We start from the raw sequence: 17,485 nt of genomic DNA, 5'->3' as shown, positions 1-17,485 counted from the left end.
ACATATGCAAATAAGGGATTGAAAGTGATGTTCAGCAATTGGATAGTTACAGAACACGGTTACTGTTGCGTTCTAGTGGAGCTCTATATAAGCAGGCTGGCTGAACCCTCCAGTTCAGTTGTGTTCTGGCCTGTGAATAAACAAGAGCTGTTTGGAGAATCGCTGTGTCGTCTGATATGTTCACCCACAACTTAACAAACAGGTTTTCTTTCCCGCCTTGCAGCTCCTGATCCCACACTTCCGATACACCCTCCAGATCAACGCTTTGGCCAGGGTCAGGCTCATCATGGAAGGTGGGATGATGGACCTGGTAAGAGAGAGAGAGAAGACCCCTTTCCCCCTTTTGAGTTTGCTTGTCTGTCTGGTGCATCAGAGGCGGAGCTTAGCTGCTGTGCATCTGGGGGCGGAGCCATGGGGCGGGGCTAGCACCCCAGGGGGCGAGACGCCCATGGCGGGCTGCTTCCTGGGCGAGGAAAGAGGGAGCCACACCGCTTTGCCAACAGCCTTCCTCCCTGTCGGAATCTCCATTCTTTCTGCCGAGCTGATAAAGCTCATATTCCGGAATCGCCTCCGACGTGATTAACGACCTGAGCCTTTGATGAGGCCTCTAGGCATGTTCCCGTTACGCAGAGAATCAAAACAGCACGCGGAAGTGATGAGATTTATGGCTACATCGCTATGCTTTGTTTTCTAAGCTACGCAGACAGAAAAGAAATCATCCTCTCTCTGTGAGAGCAGAAAGCAACTGAACAACAAAGGAACAGGGAACCAGTAACGTCACATCCGTCTCCTGTCTTCCGTGAGACTTCCAGCAGCCTGGAATGTCTCTGGAATGTAAACAGAGTCTTGTGACTCCAAAGCACTGCACAGGGGCAAACAGAAACTAACACTCCCTTCCCTCTTCCTTTTGGCAGCTCGGGGGAGGCTTCCCCCCTAGGAGGCAGCCTGGGAGCAGGGGCAACGGTGCGCCACCCACCTGTGACTTCCAAACCTCCCCCGAGCTCTCAAAACGAAGGGAAAAGTGGGGAAGGCTGCCGGCAAGGCGGCGTAGCTCCACCCCTTTTCCTGACAGCTCAATGTAGGTTTGGGAGTCGTGAGCGGGCAGCGTGCCGAATGTAACCCCCCCCCCAGTGATGACACCCAGGGCGTACCGCCCACACCCCACCCCTCCTCTGACCCCGTGGTGCATCCTCCTGCCTGCTCTCAGAGATGGATTTTGAGACCCGAATGAGAATGTGCATCTTTCTGCTTTAGCTTGGGGCACCACAGCCAGATTAGCTGCTCCCACCGGTTCAAATTGCACAAAGAAGCAAGCGATGGGATGGATGTCCATGCAGAAAATGCTGTCTGCAGTTTGGCAGATTTTCTTTGAAATCTGCGCCCAAAGGGTCAAATTCGGAAATGTATCTCAAGTTGTTCTCCAACTTGGACATTTTTGAACATGGGATCTTAAATCTCATGCACCTAAATGTGTTACACCAGAATCCAGCATTGTCCACGGCTAAGAACTTTATAGCAACAACAACATATAGTATAAAAATTTGCCTCACCCTCTCATCACGATCCTCTTACGTCTACAATCCTTGGATCCGAAAGGAGAGGAAAAGTGAAACAAACAACCCAAAATCAGTGTGCTAATTTCCACTTTTTAGTGTCTGGTCCCCACGCCCCCCACCCCAGCTTCCCATCTAAATCCTTCGGTGCTCGTAATTCAGAATACCAATATAGATAAAGCATCCCACGTTTTATCTTTAGAATGAGAAAGGCTTGCTTGCAAATTTATTTTGCTGTGGAACTTATTTCACCTGCCCCCTAAGGCTGAGCCCGACAACCCTTCTTCTTCAGTATTGTCATCTAGAAAAGCGAAGCAAAGCACAATTTGGAAATGGAACGAAATTTAATGACCCGGTTTTCTCGCAATGAAGGGAGCTTGAAGATAACGCCTTTTCTCCCTGTCCTGTCCCACCCTTTGAATACTCACGTCTGACCGTTTCCCCCACCCCCAGGCTACCTCAGCAGGCTACAAAGGAATCGTGCCCATTGTGGGGAAAGGAACCTACAGCATGGCTTATGCCTCCCTCTGCCTCCCCGACGACATTGCGGCCCGCGGGGTCGCCTCCATCGCAAACTACCACTACCGGGACGATGGGCTGAAGATTTGGGCCGCCATAGAGAGGTGACGCCGGCAGGGATGGGAGCCGTAAACACCTAGAGCAGCCTTTCTCAACCTGTGGGTCCCCAGATGTTTTTGAACTACAACTCCCATCACCCCTAGCTAGCAAGGCCAGAGCTCAGGGGTGATGGGAGTTGTAGTCCAACAACATCTGGGGACCCACAGGTTGAGAACCGCTGACCTAGAGCGAACCTGGTTGGGAGGTGGGGCAGCTGCCATCTTGGATTGACGCCTGGCAAGGCCTCCCAGCATGCACTTTCTTCATGTCCCAGGTTCGTGGCCAGCCTTGTCCGGTTCTACTACAAGAGTGACGGCCGCGTCCAGAGCGACCCGGAACTCCAGGCCTGGATCCGAGAGATCTTCAAGGAAGCCTTCAAGAACAGGAAGACGTCCGGTGCCCCCTCGTCTCTGGAGACCATGGAGGAGCTAACCAAGTTCTTGACAATGGTTATCTTCACCTGCTCAGCGCAACACGCTGCTGTCAACTCTGGTCAGGTGAGAGGCCACACTTACCATATTTTTCACTCTATAAGATGCACCCAGCCATAAGACGCACCTAGTTTTTAGAGGAGGAAAACAAGGGGGGGGGGACATTCCGAATCAAATGTTCTTGAAGAGGAAGGAGGAGGGAGGATCAGCCTAAGGCCTCACAACAAGAGGCACTGTGAAAGCAGCTCTCCCTCTTGCTGTGCTGGCTTCAGCGATAGCTGCACAGTCTACATTCACTCCAGAAGACGCACACACATAGAATCCTAGAATCATAGAGTTGGAAGAGACCACAAGGGCCATCGAGTCCAACCCCCTGCCAAGCAGGAAACACCATCAGAGCACTCCTGACATATGGTTGTCAAGCCTCTGCTTAAAGACCTCCAAAGAAGGAGACTCCACCACACTCCTGGGCAGCAAATTCCACTGTCAAACAGCTCTTACTGTCAGGAAGTTCCTCCTAATGTTTAGGTGGAATCTTCTTTCTTGTAGTTTGGAACCATTGCTCCGTGTCCGCTTCTCTGGAGCAGCAGAAAACAACCTTTCTCCCTCCTCTATGTGACATCCTTTTATAGATTTGAACATGGCTATCATATCACCCCTTAACCTCCTCTTCTCCAGGCTAAACATGCCCAGCAACCTTAGCCGTTCCTCACAAGGCATCGTTCCCCTTACTTTTTAGGAGGGGAAAAGTGCGTCTTATAGAGCGAAAAATATGGTACCTTCCTGTCCTCATCCACGCAATTGACTCCCCTCTTGAGCAGCAAAGCATAGATTTGGCCTCTTCTTGGGGAAATGCAGAAGATTCCTTTTGTCTCCTGAAATACGTATTATAATTTGTTCTAAGAAAAAACTGGTCCTTTTCCCTTATGGGGTACCCAAGAGCCTATAGAGAGTCCTTATGTAGGTTCTTTATTGGTAGGAGAAAATAACAGAGGCTGACCAGAGAATATTGAGAAGCAAAGCAGCTAGTAAGCCTGATCTTTATTCAAGGAATTGTTGCAACAGGGTCCCCATGGACCCCACGCAGGGAGGGAGGAGAGGAACCCAGAACATTGGTGTGCAAGCCCTTATATAGACTTTTGAAATTGCCTCCCGTGTAGCCCAAGAACACCCCCCCAAAACATCATACATACATCACAGAAGGAGGTGGTCTACAGCAGAAATTTGAGTGTGTTGCTTCTCTCCTGTCTGCCAGGATACCTGATCATGCCTTACTTGATTGCCTTTTCTGGGTAGCCTGGCCTTTGAGATGGTAAATACTTAGTTCCAGAATCTCTTACTGAAATATACTTGGAGTCCTGTAGTGATTTCATGCTCTTTCTTGCAGCTTGTAAACAGTGATTGAATTGCCCCCCAAACCTCAGGCTTTTATATACATTATTCACACAATGAGTCCCTTCTGATTGGCTGATTCTGCTTCCCTCCTGGAGCCTGATTGGTCTTTTCCTGCAAGCCAATCAGTTGTTGCATTCTAGGATCCTACTTGCCTATTGTTCTAGGATCCAAGCTTAGTACATAACACCTACGCATATTGATAGTTGTTGTTTAGTCGTGTCCGACTCTTCGTGACCCCCTGGACCAGAGCACGCCAGGCACTCCTGTCTTCCACTGCCTCCCACAGTTTGGTCAAACTCATGCTGGTCGCTTCGAGAACACTGTCCCACCATCTCGTCCTCTGTCGTCCCCTTCTCCTTGTGCCCTCCATCTTTCCAGGGAGTCTTCTCTTCTCATGAGGTGGCCAAAATCTTGGAGCCTCAGCTTCAGGATCTGTCCTTCCAGTGAGCACTCAGGGCTGATTTCCTTCAGAATGGAGAGGTTTGATCTTCTTGCAGTCCATGGGACTCTCAAGAGTCTCCTCCAGCACCAGAATTCAAAAGCATCCATTCTTTGGCAATCAGCCTTCTTTATGGTCCAGCTCTCACTTCCATACATCACTACTGGGAAAACCATAGCTTTTACTATACGGACCTTTGTTGGCAAGGTGATATCTCTGCTTTTTAAAATGCCGTCTAGGTTTGTATTGATAGTATGCTCAGCTTTATATTGCTCAGTTTAACAGATACTTGCCAGGCTGTATTTGAAAAGGGACGTGTAAGCCCCTAAAGTCCAAAAACAATTGGAAAGCTTTTCCCATTTCCTTCCTCCTTGCAAGGAAATATTTGAGGTCAATTTGGGAGAGTCAAAATGGCTTCAGGATACCATTTCAGACACGTGGTTTATATACTTATGTATGTGTTAGCCTTATACATTTATGAACATTTATTTTATATATATAAGACCTTAGAATTCCTATAACATTATCCCTCAGCTGGGAAGGGAGGCTTCCTGTTGCCTAACTGAGAGATCCCTGCCCCCTCCTGCTTATTTATTTATTTTTTTTATTCATTTTATAACACCACTAAACAACACAAACAGAAAAACAAACAATACAAACAAATTCTTGTCTTATCCTTATTTTTTTTTCTAAACATTGTTAGGTGAGCTTCCCCAAGTCCCCCCTTTCTGATTTTCATTTTACCTCATCTTTAGCAGTTTACATATATAATAATTTCTAGCCCTTTTTTAAAACCACGCTTACTTTTACCATAAAAATCTTCATATTTTATCGCTTACAAATAATACTGTTTTAAAATACATTATCTTCTACTTCTAACCCTACAGCCTATATCCACTTCCAGAGCTATTCTAAGATTTAAATATTAACATATTTTTTCCAAATATTCTTTAAACTTCTTCCAATCTTCTTCCACTGTCTCTTCTCTCTGGTCTCGGAGTCACCCAGCCAGTTTGGCAAGTTCCATATAGTCCATCATCTTCATCTGCCATTCTTCGATAGTTGGTAAATCTTGTTTCTTCCAATTCTTCACTAGTAATATTCTCGCAGCTGTTGTGGCATACAGAAAAAAAATAACATCCTTTTGGGGGATTTCACCCCCCATCGAAAGCTTGCACCAACCTCATATGGGGACTTCCGAACAGCTCCTGGAGCCAGCCAGAACCAAGCGCTCCAGGCTGCTGAGACTGCCGCTGCTGCGTTTCCCGGGGACATTAGTAATAATAATAATAATAATAATAATAATAATAATAATAATAATTTATTATTTGTACCCCGCCCATCTGGCTGGGTTTCCCCAGCCACTCTGGGCAGCTTCCACAGAGACCAAAAATACACTAATATGTCACACATTAAAAACTTCCCTGAACAGGGCTACCTTAAGATGTCTTCTGAATGTCAGGTAGTTGTTTATCGCTTTGACATCTGATGGGAGGGCGTTCCACAGGGTGGGCGCCACCACTGAGAAGGCCCTCTGCCTGGTTCCCTGTAGCTTTGCTTCTCGCAATGAGGGAACCGCCAGAAGGCCCTCGGAGCTGGACCTCAGTGTCCGGACAGAACGATGGGGATGGAGACGTTCCTTCAGGTATACTGGGCTGAGGCCATTTAGGGCTTTCAAGGTCAGCACCAACACTTTGAATTGTGCTCAGAAACGTACTGGGAGCCAATGTAGGTCTTTCAAGACGGGTGTTATGTGGTCTCGGCGGCCGCCCCCAGTCACCAGTCTAGCTGCCGCATTCTGGATTAGTTGTAGTTTCCGGGTCACCTTCAAAGGTAGCCCCACGTAGAGCGCATTGCAGTAGTCTAAGCGGGAGATAACCAGAGCATGCACCACTCTGGTGATTCAGTCTGCAGGCAGGTAGGGTCTCAGCCTGCGTACCAGGTGGAGTTGGTAGACAGCTGCCCTGGATACAGAATTGACCTGCGCCTCCATGGACAGCGGTGAGTCCAAAATGACTCCCAGGCTGCGCACCTGGTCCTTCAGGGGCACAGTTGCCCCATTCAGGACCAGGGAGTCCCCCACACCCGCCCAGCCCCTGTCCCCCCAAAACAGTACTTCTGTCTTGTCAGAAGTAGATGAAATCCGGGGACATTCCGGGGATGGAATTTGTCCAGGGACTTATTCACAAATCCGGGGACTGTCCCCGGGAAACGGGGACGTCTGGTAGCCCTGATTTAACTTGGTCCTTTGCTTGCCCACAGTATGACTATGGCGCATGGATCCCCAACAGCCCGCCCTCCATGAGAAGACCCCCACCCACCATGAAGGGCACAGAGACCTTGGAGACCGTCCTGGAGACCCTTCCCAAGGTCAACACCACCTGCATCGCCCTCTGTTCCCTGTGGTTGCTAAGCAACGAGGCAGGAGACACGGTAAGGATTTGGAGTGAAGGAAGCACTCGGTTAGGTACCACATTTTCTGTGTCAAGAAACTTAGGGCCAGATCTCCTTTCCAGTTCCTTGCCAGCAATAATCTAGCTGCGGCCGTGGCGTATAAAAATAACCTTTTCTAATCTTGTGGGCTGTCCCCACAAAGGAGGATTGGATAAACAAATTAAGTGATTTTATAGGATTGGCCAAATTAACGGCAGCCGTAAGAAATCGGTCTAACCAGAATTTGAGGAAGGAATGGCAATGTTTTGAGGATTATATGAAAAAACACTGGTCCAAAGGTAATGTGTTGATATGCCTAGATTAAGTATGTGAAGACGAATCAATCTGAAACAAAACTAACAATGGATAGATAATGATTAGTATGAAGACAAATTGTAAAATAGACATTATTGTTTTAATGATGTCAAGTTGAGGTGGAGGGAAGCCACACGGGTGTATAGTTTTGTTTTTATTATTTTGATGAATACAAGTTTTGAATCGGTAAATTTGTAATTGTAAAATTATGTATTTGTTGTTGTTTTTTGTTTTTGTTTCTTTTTTCGTGAATAATAAAAACTAAATAATAACAATAATAAAAAGAAACTCAGGGCCAGATACACCTCATATATTGAAAGCACATTCGGTGCACCTTTAAAGCACATGACTTCCCTCAGATGATACAGAAAACTGTAGTTTGTTAAGGGTGCTGGGAATTGTAGCTCTGTGAAGGGAAAGCTCCATATACCAAAATTCTTTGAAGGAAGTCATGTGCTTTAAATGTTAGTCAAATGTGTTCTGAATATAGTCATACCTTGGAAGTTGAACAGAATCCGTTCCGGAAATCCGTTCAACTTCCAAAACGTTTGGAAACCAAAGCGCAGCTTCTGATTGGCTGCAGGAAGCTGCTGCAGCCAATCAGAAGCCACAGAAGCCGCATCGGACGTTCAGCTTCCAAAAATATTTCGCAAACCAGAACACTCACTTCTGGGTTTGCAACGTTCAGGAACCAAAATGTTCGAGAACTAAGCTGTTTGACTTCCAAGGTATATGTTGTGGATCTGCCCTTAGCACTCCATGTTGCTGCTAAACTCTTGAATTTCAGCCTCAAAATGGAATTTTTGCAAAAACAATTTCTTCTTTGGATTCTAATAAATTCCACAAAGAAAAGGTACACAAGAGAAAAAATGGATGAGAACCACAAACATTAAAATGCTTGTTTCAAAACTCTGTGAAGAATAATATCAGGCAATACTATCGAAACTCTTATTTCCCCCACAATCATTATACAATTGTTAATTAAAATGAATTATTGTGGGGGAGAATAAGGGTTTCAGCTGTATGTCTGGTGATTTCTTTAAATTAAGGTCCCTTACAAATTTGAATAATAGGATTGATAACTTTCAGATCTTACGAAGTCATACTCAAATCATGAATTCAAAGACACAAATCTATATATTTCTTATTGGCTCACATTGGGGGGACTGCATTTAAGTATAGGCGGGAAACCTGTGGCCCTCCAGATTTTGCTAAACTCCAACTCCCATCAGCTCCCAACCAGCATAGGCAGTGATCATGGATAATGGGAGTTGTAGTCAAGCAACATCTCATGAACCGCCAGTTCAATATCCCTGCATTACAGCAGTCTACATTTGGCCTCGCATTCCCATTAAAAAACCAGATGAGGACAAAAACTTGACTTTGTTTTGAATATTTCTAAATGTGGGGGTGTCCAAGGAGTTTTACATTTGTGTTTTAGGATTGCGAATGTGAGAAGTTCACTGCAACTTAAATGGGAGTTTGAGGCACGGTCTTCACCACTGATTTCTCCCGAATCTTTTCCAGAGACCTTTGGGCCACTATCCCGATGAACATTTCACTGAGGACGAGCCAAAGCGGCTCATTGTGGACTTCCAGAACGACCTGGCTAAGATTTCTGAGGAAATCAACGAGAGGAACAAGTCGTTACCCCTCCCCTACAACTACTTGAACCCACCTCAGATTGAAAACAGCATCTCAATTTAGGTCTCGGGTGTGTTTAGCAATGTCAGCCTGACCTGCATTACAAAGTCGGTCCGTCTTGTAACAACGCTAAGCTATATTACGAGTTGATTCCTCTCAAAAGTTCTTCTCCGGCTCAGAATGTAAAACGAGACACGGCAAGACCCTCTGTCTTCTGTATGTAGTGCACTAAGCATGTAGATGTTCGTCAGTGTTTAAGATTTTTCCTCCCACCGAACTCCTCTCTGGCTAATGTGAAGTTACATAAACTGAAAGGCACCTTCAAACTTTTTTTAACGGTAATTTTCGTTGAGACTCTGTTGTCGATTCTGTGAACTAAGGCATCCACACCCCAGAAATCCAATGGGACTTACAATCTTTACATTTATAGGATTGCTTGCAAGTGATCCTAGAGTGTCCTCTCTATTCAATCGATTGCTTGCTACCAATGTGCCTACTGCTCCCTGTTCACGTCTAGAAAACCCTCTTTACCTATTCCAAGGTACGTTAGTTTAGGGAGGTAGGGTAAAGGTAAAGGGACCCCTGACCATTAGGTCCAGTCGCGGACGACTCTGGGGTTGCGGCGCTCATCTTGCTTTGTTGGCTAAGGGAGCTGGCATACAGTTTCCGGGTCATGTGGCCAGCATGACTAAGCCGCTTATGGTGAACCAGAGCAGCGCACGGAAACGGCGTTTACCTTCCCGCTGGAGCGGTACCTATTTATCTAGTTGCACTTTGACGTGCTTTTGAACTGCTAGGTTGACAGGAGCAGGGACCGAGCAACGGGAGCTCACCCCGTCGCGGGGATTCAAACCGCCGACCTTCTGATCGGCAAGTCCTAAGCTCTGTGGTTTAACCCACAGCACCACTCGCGTCCCGACAGTTTGGGGAGGAGGGGCAATTAAAATGTGCAAAGGGCTTCGTTCTGTGCCTGATGCTGGGAACTACAATTCTTGGTGGAGGCAACACAGTAAGGCACATTCATGTTCCAGCATCATAACTTAGGAGAGAACTTTCAGACAGAAGATGAGCTTTACCCCAGAAATCCTTCAAGAAAGCTGTTAAATGCCAAACTGAGCCAAGCTGATTCTGCCAAGAGTTGGGGATAGTTGTCTTGGCTGTGAATGCTTAAACAACGTGTAGGAAGAAGGCCCATCACTGGGAAGTCATTGTAGACCAGGGGTCGGCAAAGTTTTTGTGGCTTGGACCGGTTCACGGTCCCACAGATGCCATAGTGGGCCGGAGTGCGCATGCGCATATGCAAACACGATTTCTGGCGCTCCTTCCAGTGCGGCAGGGGTCCATGGGCCAGTTAAGCGACCCCCATGGGCTGCTCGTGGCCCAAGGGCCTTAGGCTGCCAACCCCTGTTGTAAGACAGTCCACCACAGTATAGCTGTCAAGCGTCCCTTATTTGGCGGGAAACTCCCTTCTCCCAGCGCCATGTCCCGCTGCTGTCCCTTATTGATGATGTCCCTTAAATTTCCCGGGTTTCATGCTCGCCCGGCTCGGGAGGGAAGCAGCGGCTCAGGCGAGAGAGAGAGCATGCTGGCGCCGTCGTCCTGGCGCGAGGAGTTCCATCGGCCCTTCCCTGCCCGAGAGGGGGGGGAGGGAGATAGACTCTCGCCCACACCGCCCACGAGCCTGGACGCGGCAGCGGTGGTGGCAGCTGAGGAGGCGGCCTGGGGGAGGAGGAAGAGGAGGGGATGGGGAGGGACACGGAAGGGCGACGCTTCAGCAGCCGCCGCGGCACCACAACCACCTCATGCCGGATTGACAGCGTCTGTCAATGCTACCAATCTACCGGTATGTAACTCTTTACAATAGCAAAATCCCTTATTTTGGCTGCTGATCCCTTATTTTCGAGGCTGCTGGTCCCTTATTTTCAAATCTGCAAGTTGACAGCTATGCACCAGAGCAGCACACTCCCTTTCCTCTCAGATTTTCAGGCGCCTGGCTACTGGCCACGATGGCTATGCTCTGCTTCCACAGTAACTCTTCTGAATACCAGTTGCTGGAAACCACAGGAGGGGAGAGTATTGCGTGGTGAGTTCCCGCCTCCCCCCAGTAGAACCGGAGCAGCTGAGCGGCAAAAGAGGGGGATCCCTGGCCGCGCCTGCATTAAATAGCGCAGGCCACGCCCCCTAGGCCAGCCGATTGGCTGGCCAAGGGATGACATGGCCGAGGATTCCCTCAATCGCGCGGAGGCTGAGAGCCAGCCCGCGCACATGGTGGGGGCGTGAAGCCCGCAACACCACCTCCTTTCTAGGTCGGAAGTGGCTTTATTGTGTTCGAATCCTGCTTGCGTGTTTTCCAGAGGCCTCTGGGTGGCCCTTGCAAGAACAGATGCTGGACCAAACTGGGGCATCAGCCTGACCCCACAAGGCTCTTCTTATGTTCTTAACGTACAATCGGTTGGCTTCAATGTTAACTTTTACAGGCTCTTCAAATAACCCAGTTGGTTAGAGCGTGGTGCTGATAATGCCAAGGTCGCAGGTTCGATTCCCCATAAGGGACAGCTGCACATTCCTGCATCTGCAGGGGGTTGGTCTAGATGATCCACAGGGTCCCTTCCAACTCTGATCTATGATATGTGACTCAATAAATAAAATAAGTGTACAAACACAGTCCTCTGCATACTGAATCCAAATGAAAATGAGATGCATCCTTTTGGATCGGGGCAAGATTGCCATCGTGATTTCAGGGCCCAGCTATATAGAGTCCAGGACACGTTCCAGATTTAAAGCCAAACAGCCCCGTGCAATTTAAGAGAAGCTTGTCATCGTTTCCTCTCCTTTAGAAAAAGTCAATATAATAATTAACCACTAACCTGTAAGTGAAGGATTTGCATCTTACGATACGATAATCTTTATTGTCATTGCCCCATCTTTATTGTCATTGTCCCATACAGAACAATGAAATTGAAAAAAATCTACACCAGACTTTCAAAAACCAACAAGCCTGCTATCCCAGATATCCCAGATTGGTTAACCAGCTAAAAACTCTGATACCGCATAATTAAATACAATATACTCCCACAGAGACTACCTTACACTGCATTTAAAACCAAAATCTCATTTGTATAGAAACTGTTTCTCAGGTGGCTAGTCCTAGTCTTTATAACCCTGTCCCTTCTTCCAGAAGGCAGAAGCTGAAAGAGATCATTTCCGGGGTGCGCACTACCCTGCGCTATCTCTGCAGCTTTCTTATGGCACCTGGAAGTGTAGATTTGATCCAAGGTGGGAAGAGTGCACCCAATTATTCTCTCCACAGTCTTTACAACCCTGGACAGCATTGTTTTTCCCCTGACCGTGCAGCTCCCAAACCACACACAGAGACCATAAGTTAATATACATATACATATACCCTGGGTTCACAGAGGCCATTTCCATTCTTTGTCACTCCCTGTGTTGACAGAGAAATCGAGGCACTCCTAGTCACATGAGATTTGGATGAATCAAAACCAAGCCATGTGTGGGAATAGGGCTCAGCGCCCTAATTAACAATTAGGAGCAGGAGTAGTTAAGATGAAATTGTGCTGTGGGAGGCAGCAGAACAGCTAGGTTGGGTTGAGTGAGCCAGGCCACACATGAATCACAGCAACCTTTCCCAACCTGGCGCCCCTCCAAGTTTGCTGGAATACAACTCCCACCAGCACCAGACAGAGCCATAGTCTGAAATATATGGAGGACACCTGGCTAGGATTGTCGTTAAAGGGATGGTTCATCCATCCATCCATCCATGGTCAGAGGCAACTTAGGAAAAAAACAAATTGACCTCGCAGACCTGATTAGAAAGCAGGTGTGCGGGTGGCGCTGTGGGTTAAACCACAGAGCCTATGACTTGCTGATCAGAAGGTCGGTGGTTCAAATCCCTGTGACGGGGTGAGCTCCAGTTGTTCGGTCCCAGCTCCTGCCAACCTAGCAGTTTGAAAGCACGTCAAAGTGCAAGTAGATAAATAGGTACTGCTCCAGCGGGAAGGTAAACGGCGTTTCCGTGCGCTGCTCTGGTTCGCCAGAAGCGGCTTAGTCATGCTGGCCACATGACCCGGAAGCTGTACGTCGGCTCCCTCGGCCAATAAAGCGAGATGAGCACTGCAACCCCAGAGTCGGTCACGACTGGACCTAATGGTTAGGGGTCCCTTTACCCTTTACCTTTATGGGAATACATGTTTGAATGGTTCCACACTTGTGGGAAACAAGTACAGTCGTACCTTGGAAGTTGAACGAATCTATTCCAGAAGTTCGTTCAACGTCCAAAATGTTCGGAAACCAAAGCGCAGCTTCTGATTGGCTGCAGTCACTTCCAGGTTTTGATCGTTCAGAGCCAATTTGTTTGGGATCCAAGACGTTCAAGATCCAAGGTACGACACTACAGGCAACTCCCCACTTAGGCATGGGTTGTGATCTGAGGCACTGCATGTTTAAGTGAAATTGTGTATATTGAGAACACCATTCAAATAACCAAAAAGCCACCAAACTCCACCACAGTTGTTCCTTCCTATTCTCCTTGCTCAAACTCCCAACTCTTCACTGGTCTCAAAGGCTGGTGCAAAGACTCCTGAGGTTGCACTTGCAAAGGCTTGTGGGATTGGTAGACACTATTTCTGTACCATTTTTGCGCTCTTTTAGGGCTGTTTCCCCCCTTTCATGCCACTTCCAGGTTTGCAGCATGCCTCCAACGGATGAAAATGGGGAATTGCCTGTATCCCAAGGAGTCGTCTAGGCCAGTGTTTCCCAACCTTTGGTCTCCAGCTATTTTCGGACTACAATTCCCAGCTTCCCTGACCACTGGTCTTGCTAGCTAGGGATGATGGGAGTTGTAGTCCAAAAACAGCTGGGGACCGAAGGTTGGGCAACACTGGTCTAGGCTACCTTGACAGGCAAGCTTTCCCTCCAGCTGCAGAAACTGACCAGGAACTCGCCTGCTACATCACCCTCCATAGCCACCAGGTGGCGCCACTGCTCCCCCCTCTGACTGCAGGCCTCTTTTTCATGTTTTCAAAATTGCTTAAAATTTGGGTATAGAGAGAGAAATGTCTCCCATTCCTGGCAAATGAACCCAGAGCAGGGATTCTTGGGGTACGCTCAGTTTGCTGAACGTACAGTAGCCCGAGAAAGCACATGTACTGAGGCTAAGTTATCTTTCCACAACCGCCAACACTGATGCCGAAATCCAGCATCGCCTGAGCTCTGCGAGTGTGGCTTCCTTCTGATTGAAGTGCAGAGTGTTTGAGGACATTTGCCGGAAAACCAAAATGCTCGTTTTCAAAGCTATTGTACTACCAACCTTACTATACGCTTGTGGAACATGGACCTCTTATAAACGCCATCTCCAACTCCTCAAAAGATTCCAAAGTTGAAAAATTTTACACATCACTTGGGAAGACAGGCAAACTAATGCCAATGTACTGGAAGAAGCAAAGATCACCAGTGTTGACGCAACAATTCTTCAACATCAACTTTGTTGGACTGGTCATGTTGTGCGGATGCCTGATTATCGTCTTCCATAGCAACTACTCTATTCCAAACTTAAAAATGGAAAGCATAATGCTGGTGGTCAACAAAAGAGGTTTAAAGACTGTCTCAAGGCAAACCTAAAAATATGTAGTATAAAACCAACAATTGGGAAACACTGGCCTGCAAGCGCTCCGGTTGGAGAATGGCCTTTACCAAAGGTGTCGTGGGCTTTGAAGACACTCGAACTCAGGACGCAAGGGGCTAAGAGGAAGGCATGCTTGGCAAATCCACACCGTGATCAACTCCTGCCCGGAAACCTATGTCCCCACTGTGGAAGGACGTGTGGGTCCAGAATTGGCCTCCACAGTCACTTAAGGACTCATTGCTAAAGAAGAAGACTAACCACAACGGTTGCGTTCTCCGTCCATTGTCAGAAGCAGTAAACTGGGCGTTATCGGGATTTCAAAGGTGGAATTGATGTCCGGCGGGGGGGGGGGATTTCCGGAAGGCAATGCCCTGATCTTAGGCAAGTCAATCGAAAAAATGTGTTTTGGGGGTGCTTTGTCTTAAGAAAAGCTCAACAACTTTCGGGTCTTCCTGAAAACAGCTCAACAGGTTGGGTGGTTTCCTAAATAAAATCTCCTCCTAAAAAAAGCTCAACAGGGGTGTCCCGGTTTTTACTTTTTGAAACATGGCAACCCTAGAATGTTATTGTTGTTGTCATTTAGTCATTTAGTCATGTCCGCCTCTTCGTGACCCCCTGGACCAGAGCATGCCAGGCCCTCCTGTCTTCCACTGCCTCCCGCAGTTTGGTCAAACTCATGCTGGTAGCTTCGAGAACACTGTCCCACCATCTCGTCCTCCGTTGTCCCCTTCTCCTTGTGCCCTTCATCTTTCCCAACATCAGGGTCTTTTCCACGGAGTCTTCTCTTCTCACGAGGAGGCCAAAGTCTTGGAGCCTCAGCTTCAGGATCTGTCCTTCCAGTGAGCACTCAGGGCTGATTTCCTTCAGAATGGAGAGGTTTGAACTTCTTGCAGTCCATGGGACTCTCAAGAGTCTCCTCCAGCACCAGAATTCAAAAGCATCAATTCTTTGGCGGTCAGCCTTCTTTATGGTCCAGCTCTCACTTCACGGATCGCTGCCTTGCCGTGGCGAACGGGCTTGAATAACTCAGAGAAGCTATGAGCTATGCCGTGCAGGGCCACCCAAGATGGACAGGTCATAGTGGAGAGTTTTGACCAAACGTGATCCACCTGGAGCAGGAACTGGCAAGCCACTCCAGTATCCCTGCCAAGAAAACCCCATGGACAAAGACAACCCTAGGATAGCCATCTTCAAATATCAAGTTGCAAGAAAGGAGATTTAGACTAAACATTAGGAGGAACTTCTCTGGTTTTAAGAGCTGTTTGATAGTGGAGCAGACTCCTTGGAAAGGTAGAAAATTCTCCTCTATTGGAGTTTTTGAAACAAGGGTTGGGTTGCTGTCTGTAGGAGGTCGTACGAGATGACATTTGACGGCACCTTCCAACGACGACGGTGACAAATGTGAAAAAGTATTGCAATATTCATTTTGGCTCCTGCTGTGCTCATCTAAGCCAGCGAGTTTCATGCAACAAGTTGCTTGTGTGTGTTTGCAGGGATGCAGCGATGTCCCAATGAGCCAGAAAATTATGAAACAGTTACACAATCAGCCGGTGCGGTCTCTGCCTTGGTGTTTCTGCATTTCGTTCTGGGAGGAAATCTGTCTTATTGTCGCCACCGAGCCCAGAAGTGGTCACAGCAGAACTTTTGCAGCCAAGACCCGGGAATCCGATCTGAGCCACACCCTTCCCATCGCAGCAGCGTCTGCCTGTGGCCTAAACGGCTCTGGAGGAGGGTTGAGAGAGGCGGGGTATTTGTAGGTGCAACAGCCCTCGAGGAGGAGCAGGCGAGGCTGTTCATACCTGCCTCGGCACCGACACCGCACAAACCTGTGCAATCGGAGCCTCGTCTCGCCTCTTCCCAAATGGCTGCTTACAAGGTCCAGGTGGCCACCGGAGACATTTTGCTGGCTGGCACCTACAGCAGCATCTCCATCACCCTGGTGGGGGCTCGTGGGGAGAGCTCCAAGCATCACCTGGACCACCAGGGCAGAGATTTTGTCCGTGGGGCTGTGAGTACCAAGAACGGAGGGGATCAGAGCTGGGGGGGGTTAAGGTGGCAAACCGGGCATCCTCTTGGGGCATCTCAGGTGAACGCTACTCACTGCTCGTGGGGCGGGGTAAATGGGCAAATGGTTGCTTTTTATAATAATTTTTATTAGTATTAACATATAAATTATGATACATACCACAAAACTTCACCTCTTATACAATCTTCTTCTTTTTTTTTTTTTTTGGACTTCCATCAGCACCTCTGATAATCCACCGTTTTAACCACTTCATATGCATTTCTTAAATTCATATTGCCTTAACTAACCATCCTCCCCTTTATCCATTTTGGCAATCGTTCCGATAATTCTCCTCACAAAACTTCTTGCAAACCTACAAACGTAGTCTGATCATCACAAATACTTTTCAAATAATCTGTAAATTTACACCAGTCTTCTGTGAATTTCTGGTCCCGCCAATTTCGAATCTTTCCTGTTAGTTTATCTAATTCTGCATAGTCCATTAATTTCATCCTCCATTCTTCTTTCGTCGGTAATTCTTCTTGCTTCCATTTTTTTGCCAATAATATTCTTGCTGCTGTTGTTGCATATAAAAACAACTTACATTCCTTTCTATTAATATCACTTTCTACAATGCCCAGTAAAAATGCTTCTGGTTTCTTTATAAATCAACATTTTTTTCATCTCATTCTATATCATCTCCCAGAAGTTTTTCACCTTTTAAATTCGGGCAAGTGGTTGCAGTGGCGTAGCGTGGGGGGTGCCAGGGGTGCCGGCCGCACCGGGCGCAACTTGGGCAGGGGCGCACTCGCACTAGCAGCTCTCTGCCCCTACTAAAATCCACTGGTTAGGGAGCCCGCGCTCGCTCGGCTTGGCGAGGAGGTCGCAGAAGGGGGAGAGCAAAGCCTTCTGCCGCTGGCAAAAAAAGGAGAGGAAGCCGGGCGGGCGGGCGGGCTGGCTGGCTCGCGGGGGTCTGGCTGCGCCTGCTGCTGCCGTTGCCGCTGCTGCCGG

At 47.8% G+C, this 17,485-nt stretch overlaps 2 protein-coding genes across 2 annotated transcripts in view; both read left to right on the top strand.

Annotated features, from left to right (window-relative positions):
- Positions 1-9,154, top strand: part of LOC309326721 (polyunsaturated fatty acid lipoxygenase ALOX15B-like) — a 44,981-nt gene extending 35,827 nt beyond the window's left edge. Inside the window, exons 12-16 of the mRNA XM_081835656.1 lie at positions 224-310; positions 2,007-2,176; positions 2,446-2,668; positions 6,699-6,869; positions 8,712-9,154. Of these exons, the coding sequence (XP_081691782.1) occupies positions 224-310; positions 2,007-2,176; positions 2,446-2,668; positions 6,699-6,869; positions 8,712-8,891 (831 nt within the window). The 3' untranslated portion in view covers positions 8,892-9,154. The remainder of the gene's footprint in view (positions 1-223; positions 311-2,006; positions 2,177-2,445; positions 2,669-6,698; positions 6,870-8,711) is intronic.
- Positions 9,155-16,107: 6,953 nt separating this feature from the next.
- The window catches only part of LOC309326740 (hydroperoxide isomerase ALOXE3-like), a 33,238-nt gene continuing 31,860 nt past the window's right edge, over positions 16,108-17,485 (top strand). The window contains exon 1 of the mRNA XM_081835701.1: positions 16,108-16,477. Within this exon, the coding sequence (XP_081691827.1) occupies positions 16,331-16,477 (147 nt within the window). The 5' untranslated portion in view covers positions 16,108-16,330. The remainder of the gene's footprint in view (positions 16,478-17,485) is intronic.

This window comes from Podarcis erhardii (genome assembly GCF_964252035.2).
Source record: "Podarcis erhardii genome assembly, chromosome: 13".
In the NCBI taxonomy this organism is placed as follows: domain Eukaryota; kingdom Metazoa; phylum Chordata; class Lepidosauria; order Squamata; family Lacertidae; genus Podarcis; species Podarcis erhardii.
Note: the sequence above shows the minus strand (reverse complement) of the source record. Positions and strands in the feature narration are given on the sequence as shown.